The 13419-nt window shown below is 42.6% G+C and overlaps 1 protein-coding gene across 1 annotated transcript in view; it reads right to left on the bottom strand.

Moving 5' to 3' along the window:
• The window catches only part of LOC126334688 (ribosome biogenesis protein BRX1 homolog), a 51617-nt gene extending 49548 nt beyond the window's left edge, over positions 1–2069 (bottom strand). The window contains exons 1-2 of the mRNA XM_049997171.1: positions 1349–2069; positions 1115–1270 (exon numbers count right to left, since the gene is read on the bottom strand). Of these exons, the coding sequence (XP_049853128.1) occupies positions 1115–1270; positions 1349–1450 (258 nt within the window). The 5' untranslated portion in view covers positions 1451–2069. The remainder of the gene's footprint in view (positions 1–1114; positions 1271–1348) is intronic.
• Positions 2070–13419: the final 11350 nt, after the last annotated feature.

The following is a 13419-nucleotide window of genomic DNA, read 5'->3' as shown; positions in this document are numbered from 1 at the left end:
CTAATAAACCTTCATTTTCCCTCTGGTTGACTACTTTTTTTTTCAACCTGTTTCAATTGAACTACATTCCCTCCCATGGGACACCAGCTTATCGAAGGCACCTTCAGTGCAAGGCAGGAAGGATTGCCTGCTCCTGCAAAGTCAAGTGGCGCAGCAAAGTCAAGGGCTGCGCCAATGGTAGCATAGCTATCAACAGGGTCACCAAGGCAGGAGACAAGAGCCAGGCAAAGTGTGCCTCACAACATAGGGCAGGGATGACTCAAAAGGTGTAGGGATGCAAACCTTCCTAGGGGAATAAACTTTTTACTTCATTGACTGCCTAATTCCAGTACAAAACAGAGTGTGCAGAAGTTGTATAAATTGAATCCATTAAGTCTTTGGGCCTTTCACATACATTTTGGAACCATTTAAAATGCTTGAAAAATGAGTCTCCTACCTATCTTCCAAAATTAAACTTATGATAAATAAGACTAGGTTTTGATTTTTATGAACCTGTTATGTGATAATGAGGCAATAAAACAGGTTTTATGCATGGCAAAAATCATCTGTTTATAAAACCTGTTCAACCTAAAAGTGGAAGCTCTCCTTTTCAGGGAAAGTAGAACTATATGGTACGAATCAAAAGAAAAAAATCAAAACTTTATGGATTGGCAGTTTAGTAAAAATAAAAATAATAATAATAATAAAGTTCAGAACGATATAGTAAAAGAACTTCGAATGACAAATCCAAATGGAGGATTTCTTTGCAACCATAAAGCAATTACTTTTCAAATAAAATACCAACAAAATATCTAGAACTGTTACAGAGATAAATCATTTGAAAAATTTTTCCATGATTGGAATCTTCAAAATGGTAAGCGCAATGTCATCTTTGAGGGGCTGTATCTCGGAGCAGAAATTTGTTTTGGAGAACCCAAAAAAATACGTGCTCCTTACCTTGTAAATTCCAGCATATGCTACATTCTATAACATCCGAGACGATGACGGTAAGATGTTTTTTGCTAGCCTGCCAGAATTGATATGGACTATGCCAACTACAGTGTACATACATGGCCACAATACTAATATTTCTCGAATAGGACTTATTTGTGAGAACTGAAATTCAAAGTTTTACCTCGTTCACGACGAACAAATTTTCTGTTCTTTCCATTTTACTTTCATGTTTACAGTGCGGCATCAACGTTTTAATATCTTCCATGAGATGCCTGTCCCTATGTGAAATGCGCCGTGTGGCGAACACGAGCACGCGTTGCTTGTTAATCCATTTCACCTGGACGAAAGGAAATATTGCAATGAGAACTCAGAAACATAAAACTCATGAACTGTCAGCTACAATAAATTGTAAAACCTTCTTCGGCACAGGGTCGTCAGAATATCGTGTAGTAGGCAGCGCAATTCCATCGGATTCCTCTCTGTCAGTCGCTGTTTCCTGCCAAGTCCGCTTCACCATTATTCCGAATGTTCCAAACAAAACCACGTGCGCACAACACTCACGCCTTGACTTAAACAGACAAATTGAAAACAAACGCAAAGATTCATACAACTGAAAGATAATTTACTAATCACACTCATTATCGAGGCGAAATATACGCTACACAAAATGCCTATCGACAATCGATACCAGCATACAAGCTATCGCAAAAAATTGTGACGAGTGGGTTTACATGTATTGAAAGTTGAAACACAGTCTTACTTGTTAGACTATGGTTGAACCTAAACAACGCGGAAATAACATACTAGCCCGACTAATACGACAGTCTGAAAACTTAAAAGCCTTCGTCTTACTGGAGTTATGTCATTTCCCCAAGAGCACTCATAACCTTTACCTAGCAGCACGTAGCATCCATTCATTAATTTGTTTCTTTCGTTGACTTTCATAGATGTCGGTCCACTCTTCACTGGAATGTATACAAGCGTGCTTCGTCAGCGTTGTTTAGCTTACTGATACAAAAAAAGGTGCCTTGAAAAATCGAGAGATGAATTTTACAACGGTAGAGAATAAAAGAAGATATTTATAAACGACGCCTTCAAATATAGAAATGTATCCTCATAGATCAAATATCAAACAATGTTATAAGAGAAAAAATAAGTTCAGGTGTACTGTTAGCTGCAACAGACAGAAGATGTCCTTCTTTGGTGTTGTACATTTTAGCGAATTTGACCGAGATTAACGCACGCTGCAGCGATCTTCTGTGGCATACCAGTGTAGAATTGTGCACAGAAAAAGATAAATGAAAATTTCGTGTAATACACACTTTTATTTATATATAAAGGCCGACTTCGGAGTTTCCCTTTGTGTGAGACAGTGTGTGCGAGATTCGTGGGCCGATACATTCGTATATTTTACTGTTCGCATCGCTTCTGCATAATCTTTCACTGATTCTATCAGTACTTGTTTTTATTACAATATATTGTGAAATTTCGAAAATTCGCGAGTGCCGCTATATATTAGTATTGTCATCGTCAATTATAGGCTTCAACTTAATTGTTCTCTTTTAACATTTTTGAGAACAGTAGGCCCATCCACGTTCAAAACAATTTCATTGTGCAATGACGTGAGAAATATAGCTATTTCTGAGAATTTTGGGACGCTTACAAAACTATATTTTTGTAAGTTACCATTACGAAAGTTTTGGATATGTAAGTTATTTCGTAACAAATCAGCGTCTTTGGTTAACAGTTCTGTCAAAGTATACATGATCTCTGAAATTCACAGTATACCAAGGCAAATAAATGTGCGATTTTGAGAATTTTGGAGCCTACCATCGCCCTTTGGATAACCTACGAGCAATCTGCAGTAAATCGTCCTTTGTGATTTAGTTACTGTAGTAGATATTCTAATCAACATACTGTGTTTCCTTAAAGAGGGGTAGCCCTATATATTATCTACATTTATTGTAAATTAACACTGTTTTCGAATTTCTAACAACTATAATCTGCCTCAAAACGTTTCAGGAAATTAGTAATTTTAATCACAGGTTTTTGTGTTGCTCATTTTGTGTATTTGTCACAATTTTTAAAGGGAATTAGCAGTAATTTAGTTCAACAAATTAAATGACAGTCAGTGTGCTTATTTTAAAGTTATTTGTTCTGTCTTGCAATAAATTGCACCAAACAAAATGCAGCTGTACTGTGAATGATGATCTCGAACACAGTACGAGTTGGTTGTTGTTTGTACATCGATGGGAATCGCCCAGACAACTATCAGACTATTGGTAGCTAGCACAAATTGGTGAGTTGGAAGAGCTCCCAAGAGTTGTGCTCCTTTAATACTGGTACTAAAGGTATCTCAAGTACTATACTTTCCTGTGAATTCTGTCCCCTCTGCAAAAAGTATGGGATCTGTCATTACTCGTCCACTAGACTGTGATGCGGGTGCAGGGTGGACAAGGACTAGGTATGACTCAAGGTCTTGTACTGATTCCCCTAACCAGTAAGTTTGAAATTCTCTCCTTCTCTGAAACTGAAACTAAGCCTGTGGGACTCACTTCACCTATCTTGGGGAAACCTGTTTTGTCTGGTGTTAAGAGGAGAGAGATGCAGAAGAATAGAAGCTGTCTATATTCATGGTGAATTATGATACATACTAGGTACATAGCACCAAGGGATAGAAAAGGATACCAATGTGTGTGCCTGGGGGCCTCATTCTACATTTTGAAGGCGTTATTCCAGCAGCCAGTGACGGAACAGGGTGCAACCAACTGCAGACTGAGGCACACATTGGAACAAATGATACCTGTCGTCTGGGCTCCAAGATCACACTTTGGTCACACCGGCGACTGGCAGAGAAAATTGAGAGGCCCAGCCTTGTGCATGCAGTTTCAATTAAGCTCACAATTTGCAGCACTGATGGCCGAACTGATTGTAGTCCTTCAGCAATGAGTTGAGTGGAAGGACCAAACCAGAGACTTTGAAGGTTCTGTAAGAAGCTATGCTGTGACTTCCTGGCCTTACGCCAACAATCAGTATATTTCAGTTTCTCCATGTCACAATAATTTGTTTCCAATATGACAGAACAAGACACTAATGCGTCATCAGTGCATTCAGTGTAAATCATGTATAAAGACCTCACTGACTTAATGAAGAGTTTATTTAATAATTTTTCTGCACAATAAACCGAAAAACTTGATGAAAAATTTCGTGATTTTAAAAATGAACAAAAGCAAACATTTGGCATTTTTAAGAACGATGTATCACAGAGGTTCGATATTTTAAGTACAATCTACACTTTAACCTTTCTAGTGATTTAACATGCAAACTTGCAGATATGGAGAAGAAATTGAAGTGGAATAATTCACTGATTGGTCTCAGGAGATAAACAACCTAGATCAGTAAGTGTCATTTACAGACAAGGCGCAAGAAGAAATGGCAGGTATAGTAAAGATAGTGAGTGATGTGTAGACTCAGATGCAGACGCAGGTATTGTCAATGAGTTGCAATCTTTATATAAGGATTTGCCAGAAAAAGTACAGGAGCTGTTGGTAAAATTGAGTAATTTAGATTTAGGGACACGTTCATAAAGAGAGCACTAGAAAAAATCTAAATGGAAGTAAAGAACTGAAAGGATATAGCTGAAGCCAGAATGATAGATATGGGTATGAACCTCACACAGATGGTTGTACAAGAGCAAAAGACCTATGTCGAAGCATTTGAAGATGTAGTAAAGAAAAGGAAAAATGCATTGATTGTTAGGACTGAGTTAGGCTTAAAGGCAGTGGAGGACAAGTTGCAGAGCAGTCTAATTAATGCAGTGGATGTCACAAGAGAGATGCAAATAGCAAGCAATCACATACAGTCAGGCAGGAGAGATAGCGGTAATACTTATCAACCATTTGCTACTAGCCCTTCAGAAGGAGAAGAAAGCATTTGTAAAATGCAAGAGGCACTTCCAATGTCAATACAAGTTGTGCAAACATATCCAGAGTATAATCAGGTGCATCCGACAATGCCACAGCAGCAGCAGACAATACTACATATTTGTCTACTTCATTAGTAGACAAAGTTCTACTCCGCCATAGACAATTTCCAAGTTTATCAACAGGGGATAAGAGAGTAAACCTCATAATGTTTTCCAGAGCTTTTTGGAAAGTCTTACCCCAGAGCTGGACAGAAGTAAGGAACATCATGTGCGTAGTGAGGTACACAAAAGGCGATGTATTATTGTGGGCAGCAGATATGGCCAAACCCATGAGAAATTTGAATGGGCTTTCTTGGACACATATTGGTCCACAGCCGTCCAAGAGAGACTATGAAGAAAGGTTTTGAACCGATCACCATTCAGCAATAACCATGGGGGACTGAGGAAGTATTTCGAAAATTGCTCAAACAAAACCAAGTACTGGACAAACCAAGTTTCCCATGTGGACGTCTTAAAATACTGAAAAGTCACCTGACCACCCATATTAGGGAAAACCTGATAACAGCACCTAAAAATTATATGGAGTATTTCTTATCCAAACTCTACTCGATAGACCCAATATGTTAAGAGGGGCCAATGCAACCACAGAAAGGTTAATATACAGTGTGCTCCTCTGCACAATAGTCTACAGCAGAATAGCAATGGTGGCAATAACCGACACAGTTGGCAACCATATGCCCCATGCAACAACAATAATACAAGTAATAATTATGACAATCAGGAAACCAAAAGTACAAACGAGGTTTCAGGGGAAATCACAAACAGAATTACAATAGACTGACTTCTGTCAAACAAAGAGACTGTGGCTAACAAGTTCACAATGCTCCCCCCACAGCTGGCAATAACCAAGACAGTAATTGGCAGGAACAAACAGCATACAGACCATCCATCTGTTATTCTCCTTGTGGTATCGATAGCTACGATGCCACTGCTTAGGTTGGCATTAGAACAGACACTGACGACAGTGCCCTCTAGCCAGCGTTGGAGAGCTCTACGAGCATTGCTACAGTCTCGCCCGTTTCATCAGGTACAGCCAGCCAGGACACTTCGCTTCGGCATGGCACCTATGTACAAAGTTATGTAATTGGTTAGCACCTTGTTTTTGCACCAGTAAACCATTTTCTTGCCGTACCGACTAGTATTACATTTTCCCGCACCTACCCACACACCCGCCTTCCAGACGGGATACAAAAGATGGCGACGACCAGGGACTATTTTTCTATTTTTTTTTTGCATCTCCTATCATTTCCTTTTTTGATCGGTACTGCTTTAGATTTTTTGTGATTTCCCAGTGTGACCGTGTGGGTGTATGAGCGTTCCCAATTTTCGCTATAAGACTTTCATTTGTGTAAATCATGGATTCGCCACAGGAACAGACTTCGCTGTACAATCTTGTCCGTTTTAAGGCTCAGCAAATGAGGCAGCTGCTTCCTGCCGTAAATGGACTGGTCACACTACAGACTGCACGTACTTCGGCGCCTCCGACGCCACCGCCTGTACCGACGGCGCCGCCATTTCGTGCCTTCAATCCTGATGTTGAACACTAGCCAGAATACATCGCCCAGCTTGAGGCACACGTCACAGCTTACAACGTAGCAGGTACAGAGCGGCTTTTTTCATTGCCAACGCGGGTGTTGTAGCGTGTGCTCGTGAAATTGTTTCCCACCACCCACCCAGAAACTAAAAATTACGAAGTGATTGATGCTTTGAACTCCCACTTCCGTGACAGTGTAAATGTGGTAGCTGCACTTTACAAATTCTTTCGTCTCCGACGTGGCCCTGCTCAGTCGAATAAATCTTGGTTAACGGACCTTTAGGGACTAACTACTGATTGTGACTTTAATTGCTCGTGTGGACGCTCATATGCGGATATAGTGATTAGAGACGCTACTGCGCAGACTGTGGTCGATCACCGCATCCGCAACCAAATCCTCAAATTTAAAAACCCGTCTTTGCAAGAAGTAGTGGACTTGCTACACAGAAAAAATACATTAGACATGGCTACTTCCGTGTTCGATGTGACCCCGGGTGTGTGTACTGTTAGCGCGGCACAACACTTGCCCTCCCTCCCGCCAACCACATTGCGGCGCTCGCGCGCAAGTAAATATGGTTCACATCAGACACCCTGTAAGAAACTAAAATCCTGTTCGACCCGGTTGCCCATCCCGTCAAGCACAGTGTTATTTTTGTAATAAGAAAGCACATGTGCAAGCTGTGTGCAGTAAGAGAAACAATCATTCCGAACTTGTCTCCCGTTGGCGTGACTCGCGTGTGCGTTGCCGCAATGGCAACCGCCATGATCATGATTCACATCAGCCGATGGACGTCATGCCATTTATTCAAAGCCTTCTGCTTCACGTACATCTACAGCTCGTCGTTTGAATCAAGTTTTGCCAGACACTTCCTCTCGTACTCGGCGCGATGCGAGGAAACTTTTTGTGACTTTGAACATTTGTGGACGTTCTGTTCGCAACCTGCTGGATACTGGTGCGTCAGTTTTACTGAACGACTCTATGTATGACTTGCTTGGTTCGCCCCCTCTTCGCCGTTCGCATTCCACACTAACTTCATTTACAGGAGAGGAAATTAGTACTGGGCGTGTGTAGTTTGCAAGCCACGTATGACGCAACGACACGTGCAGTGTCTTTCCATGTGCTCCGCTCTAGTGATGCTACGGACATTATTGACATGGATGCTTTTGAACTTTTTGGCCTCGCAATTCAGGACAATGTACTTTGCATCAACGCTAGTGACCATGCAGACAGTGTTGCCGCACTATGCGATTATTTTGCTGAACTCTTTATGATGGCCTTGGTTGCACCGCAGACTTTGCAGCGCATGTTGATATTGAAGACAATGCCATGCCTGTTTTCCGGAGCGAACGTCCGGCACCGCACGCACTGCACGACGACGTAGGCGCTGCACTTCAGCGTTTGAGAGACCTTGGTGTCATTGAACCTGTTTCTGCTTCGCAATGGTCTTCGCCTATAGTGTGTATGAAAAAACCAAACGGTCGTCTCCGTATTTGTGCTGACATTACGACTACTGTAAATCCCCAAACATTGGTAGCTACATTTCCCTTACCGCATCCTGCAAGACAGCTCGAGGCGGAAAAATTCTTTTCCACGATTGCCTTGCGGGACGCTTTCTTTCAAATTCCGCTTCACGAACTGTCTCAGCGCTTTTCTGTGATCAACACACCTTGATTTGTTAGTTTCGCCGCCTTCCGTTCGGTTGTGCTTTAGCTCCTGCTATTTTTCAGTCTTACTTGCAGCAGTAGTGTGCCACTGTCCGTTTGTTCCAATTATCTCGACGATATAGTTGTATCAGGTCGCATCCCTGACGAACATTTGCAGAATTTGCGTGCCTTGTTTACTGTGCTTTTGCAGGCAGGACTAAATTTTCAGGCAGGACTAAAGTATAATAGGGACAAGTGCAAATTTGTTTCAAACTGAGATTCAGTATTTAGGTCATATGATTAATGGACAGGGTATCCACCCCTCGCCGTCACATCTCAGTGCGATTAGACTTGCCAGCACACAGGAACTTGAAAGAACTTCAGTCTGTGTTGGGAAAAATTACATACGATATTCGGTTTATACCAAATGCAGTGCAGATTGTAGCGCCTTTGCAGAGTCTTTGCATCGCCTTTGCATCGCCTTCAGTGTAAGAACTTTCCTTTTGTTTGGTCTTCGGAATGTGACGCTAATTTTCACAAGCTCAAATCTGCTTTGAGTGATCACTGTTTGATTCCTTTCGAGCCCTCCAAACCAGTTGTTTTTGCTGTCGATGCATCTTCTCACGGCATCGGAGCGGTTCTGTCACACCGCATTAATTCTGTTGACCGCCCGATCGCTTTTGCGTCTAAGTTGCTCAATTCTGCCCAGCAAAACTATCCTCAAACCGAGAAAGAAGCTTTAGCTATTGTATATGGCGTAACTAAGTTTCATGATTTTTTTGTACGGTCGCAAGCTCTATTTGGCAACCGACCATAAGCCTTTGACATCGTTGTTCCACCCGTCAAATCCAGTTCCGGTCCGTACTGCACAAAAGTTGCAACATTGCTATTTGCCTAACTACAATTACGAAATCTTGTTTCGGCCTACAACAGAGCATGACAATGCTGATGCTTTGCTTCGTATATCTATCGGTCCTGACGAAGTGTTTGATTCTTCCGAATTGTCATGCATGTTTATTGATTCGCAAGATAAGAATTAGCTGATAGTTTTCCAATAGATTTTCGTCGCATTGCTTCCACGACAGGTGCCGACGCTGCTTTGCAGATTCTTTTGCAGTGTATTAGTACTCAATGGCCTCCATCTGCTACCCAGATTAGTGATCCTCTTGTTTGACGTTAGTTTGCGCATCATCACAATCTGTCTGTTCACCACGGTATTATCTTGTTACGAACTGACAGTGATCAGCCTCGTGTGGTTGTACCTCGTTTGTTGCAGTCGGAAATCTTCCGTTTGCCGGGCGGAGTCGCCGAGCGGTTCTAAGCGCTTCAGTCTGGAACCGCGCGACCGCTACAGTCGCAGGTTTGAGTCTTACCTTGGGCATGGATGTGTGTGATGTCCTTAGATTAGTTGGGTTTAAGTAGTTCTAAGTTCTAGGGGACTGATGACCTCCGATGTTAAGTCCCATAGTGCTCAGAGCCATTTGAACCATCCTCCGTTTACTGCACGCTGGTCACTGGGGTACAGCGTGGACGAAGCACTTGGGTCGGCACTGATAAGCAAGTTGAGATTTTGCTTGCTAACTATCGCTCTTGCGCGGAGCATCCCTGCCAGCGCTTCTTAGCATGACCTACTCCTACTGCGCCTTGGCAGCAAGTTCATATTGATTTTGCGGGTCCTTCCTGGGACACTCGCTGGTTGATAGTTATTGTTGCCTACATAAACTTTCCTTTTGTTGTACTTATGTCTTCTACTATGTCTGTTAGTACTATTCGGGCTGACGTTTTTTGGATTGAGGACCTTCCGGAAGTTATAGTCACCGACAATGGCCCCCAATTTGTGTCCTCAGAATTTGACGCGTTCTGTGCTGCTAATGGCATTCGCCATCTGACCTCAGCCGCGTGCCACTCCCAGTCGAACGGCGAGGCTCAACACTTTGTCGCAGATGAGCAAGTTGCGCACCACGTGCCCTCACGAGAGCGTCCTCTGGACTTTTTTTGCTTCCTATCTCACCCAGCCGCGTGGCTACCCAGCGGAATTGTTACACGGGCGCTATCGCCGCTGCCCGCCACATGATTTGGTGTTGTTTCGCATTTTCTCTGGCAGGTAGCGCTGGGGGCAGAGTCGCATTCTTCGCCAGATTGGCCGCTCCTTATTTCTCATTTCTGGTCCCTCTGGCACTGTCAAGCGACACCAGAACCAGATTCGTTTGTGCCGTCCTCGGTTTTCTGGCGCTGGTTGTTTTGCGGCAGAATTGGAGGCTTCGAGGTTTCGCGGCTTCCGCCTCCAGTCGCCGCCTCATCCGAGCATGCCCAGTAGCGGTGCGCAGCCTGGGCAGGTTTTCCACTGGGCGTTTTCCTCGCCCCCCTCGCGAGCAATTCGGTGTCGCGGGTGGACAGAGCGCCCCGGCAGTTCCGCTGTCCGCCCCCTCAGCTACAGCGCCCTGTGTCCCACCACCCGCCGTCTGAAGCCATAATTAATGCCTGGATATGTGATCTAGATGTACCTGTGGTACTTGATAACGCTGCATCGACAAACGTAATATCACAAGGTCGGTTTAATGAGCTATAAAGACAATGGTTGTAAGGTGTCAGCAAATCAAACACCTTCCATGAAAATCCTGACATGATAAGCAAATCCAGTAGTATGTCACATAGCTCCAAATAAATCGTGACATTAAATTAACCAAAGTAATACGAGTAACGAGTGAGCAAATGGAATACCACAGACTAACACAAGAATGCCTAAATGCATGTCGTACCTTCCCACCATGAGACAGACGCAGTTCCAAGAGGAGAAACGAGAACAGAAGCCGAGAGCAGAACCGAGTTAAGCTAGAAGGCCCCACGATAAGGGACACCCACGTTGCCAGCTAACCGCTAGGACAACGCCAGCTGCAAGTTTTAACGTAAGACTTTTTCGCGTCTCTGTTACGTCAAGGACCACCCCCAGCCCATGTTAAAAGCTACAGCCCTCCAGAAAAACAGTATAGATCTTACGATAAGACAAAAAGGGCCACACCACCCGCAAGTTTTAGTGTGAGACTTTTTCGCGTCTCTGTTACGTTGCAAACTTTAAAAACATTGCCCCACCACGAAAAGTATAACGTTTCTCATTGGATAGACAGAATTTTTGTAGGCGGAGTTTAAGGTTAACATTGAGACCCTGATTAGTCAGATGAAAACACAGCGAGATAGTTTTTTTTAAACCAACTTCGGTAAATTGTAGTAAGGAGAAGTTAGGAGAGGAGAGTTAGTTCCGAGACGGTGAGCTGGATGGTTGCTGCGCCGGCTGCTGTCTCCTTGAAGCTGCCTAACCAACGACAAGGTAATGAACGTATGCGATGCTGCATAACAGCGCATAAAGCTTCACTCAGAACTGCAGAAGTCTCATCTGTTACCCCCCCCCCCCTTTTTGCGTAATACTGGTGTCGATCGTAAATTAAAGCTCATGGTGTTCACATTTGCCACTTGAAGTAAAAATCTGAAACGCGATGATTTCTCTGTTATATAATTATTGACAAGCCACATCAGCCACTGTAATTTACGACAAGTTAGATAAGTAATTAAAGATAATTGAGGGTCACTGTAGACCATTTTGATAGTTTTCTCTTTTGTGAAACTTAATTTAAACTTAGATTATAAATGTGATATGGCATAGGTCATCCTCCGATCCATTGTAAAACTTGGAAACCCATTCAGGGAATATTCGTTCACATTTTTGTTGAATGCAGTTGGTTTTTACCATCCTGTATTAAAACACTTCCTTTTATCAATAGTGCAATTAGTAAACAATGTTTTGTGAGTAGAATAAAATTTCCAATGGTAAACTTAACTGCTTTTTCGATGTTATTTTATCAGCTAACTATAAATAGGAAAGCCTTGAACCCCTTCCACTAAATTTAGTTAGTATTAAGAAGCTTTTACAGGGAGTGCAGTGGAGCTGACGGTGGGATCATTAAGTATTTGGTTATATCATCGCTAGTCTCACTGAACTCTTCTGAATTCTGCATGTCATGTGTGGTCTGGCGTCTCCTTACCAGCAACAGGTCCCAGGTTCAAACTAGTCAATTCCCTAAAAAACATGCTCAGAGCGTCATTGCGCGAAAGTGGTAGGGAGACACAATATAGAACAAACAGACACCACCATGAATGTTAAAAAATGGCGACCCTGCCAGGATGGTAAAATACCATGTTTGAAGGTCGACCACATGCCTAACTAGGTCTGAAAAATATCCAGCTGAAAAATTTTCGTAGTAATTTTTTTTTCTAAAGTTATACATAGTCGAAAACAGTAGCTGCAGCGATAGATAGTAATAAAGTATTCAATAGAGACACTCTAGCAGAGACAATAGCAAAATTAAGTTATGAATTTTAAAAATATTGTTAGAATTAAGTTTTCTCTCCAATGCAAGCGCACAGGTGGCGGATACAAGTAGGGCGCGTGAATTGCTTTTAAAACAGAAAATAAGGGATTCGGAGAGATTAGCAATGCCAGATCGAGACCTTGACCGAATTGAGGTAGAGACCCAGCATGAAAACGGACAGAGAATAGAGGACAGTACAACAGACGATGCAGTATAGGACAGATAACGCACCATAACGAGGATAATGTACACCAAGGCACAGAAAACCTAGGTCAGCATACGACAGAGGAGCAGGAAAGGAGAGACACAGTCGATGAGGATTCTAATTTGCGTTTTGAATACGTAGAACCCATATTACATGTTATCAGAGGTCCCTCACCACAGAGTACAAGGAATGCGAGCAGAAGCGTGTCACAGCACAGCTCAATGCAATCGGTTGCGAACCAACACTTCGGGCGAAAACACAGAGCGTAGGACGTCGGAACAAAACGCAATAGGACCCACCAATCTGGCAGAATTATTACAACAAATTATGGAAACCATGACAAGGCAAAATAAAGACATAGCGAACCAAATTCAAATTGCAGAAACCACGAGACAAATGCGTGAGATTAAAGAACAAAACAAAAAAATTCAGTTACACCTAAGTCGTATTGAAGATGAGGCTAAAGAATCTCGAGAAGTGATAGGAAACTTAATAACAGGTCACAATCAATTGAGAACAGACACTGACAATGTACAAGCGGACGTACAAACATTGCGTAATGACATTCAGGATGAGGTCAAAACATTACATAGCAACACCCACGGAGAAGTCAAGGAAGTAGAGCAACAGATAAACGAAATTACTAGACAAGCAGCAGGTACAGCGCGTGAAATTGTTGAAAACTGTGTTACACAAACGTATCACAAAAGCAGCACTGAAAAGATATGATAACCGCATAGTCAAAATAGAAGCA

This window comes from Schistocerca gregaria, chromosome 2, assembly GCF_023897955.1.
Source record: "Schistocerca gregaria isolate iqSchGreg1 chromosome 2, iqSchGreg1.2, whole genome shotgun sequence".
Lineage (NCBI taxonomy): Eukaryota > Metazoa > Arthropoda > Insecta > Orthoptera > Acrididae > Schistocerca > Schistocerca gregaria.
This window is presented reverse-complemented; position numbering and strand designations above follow the sequence as displayed.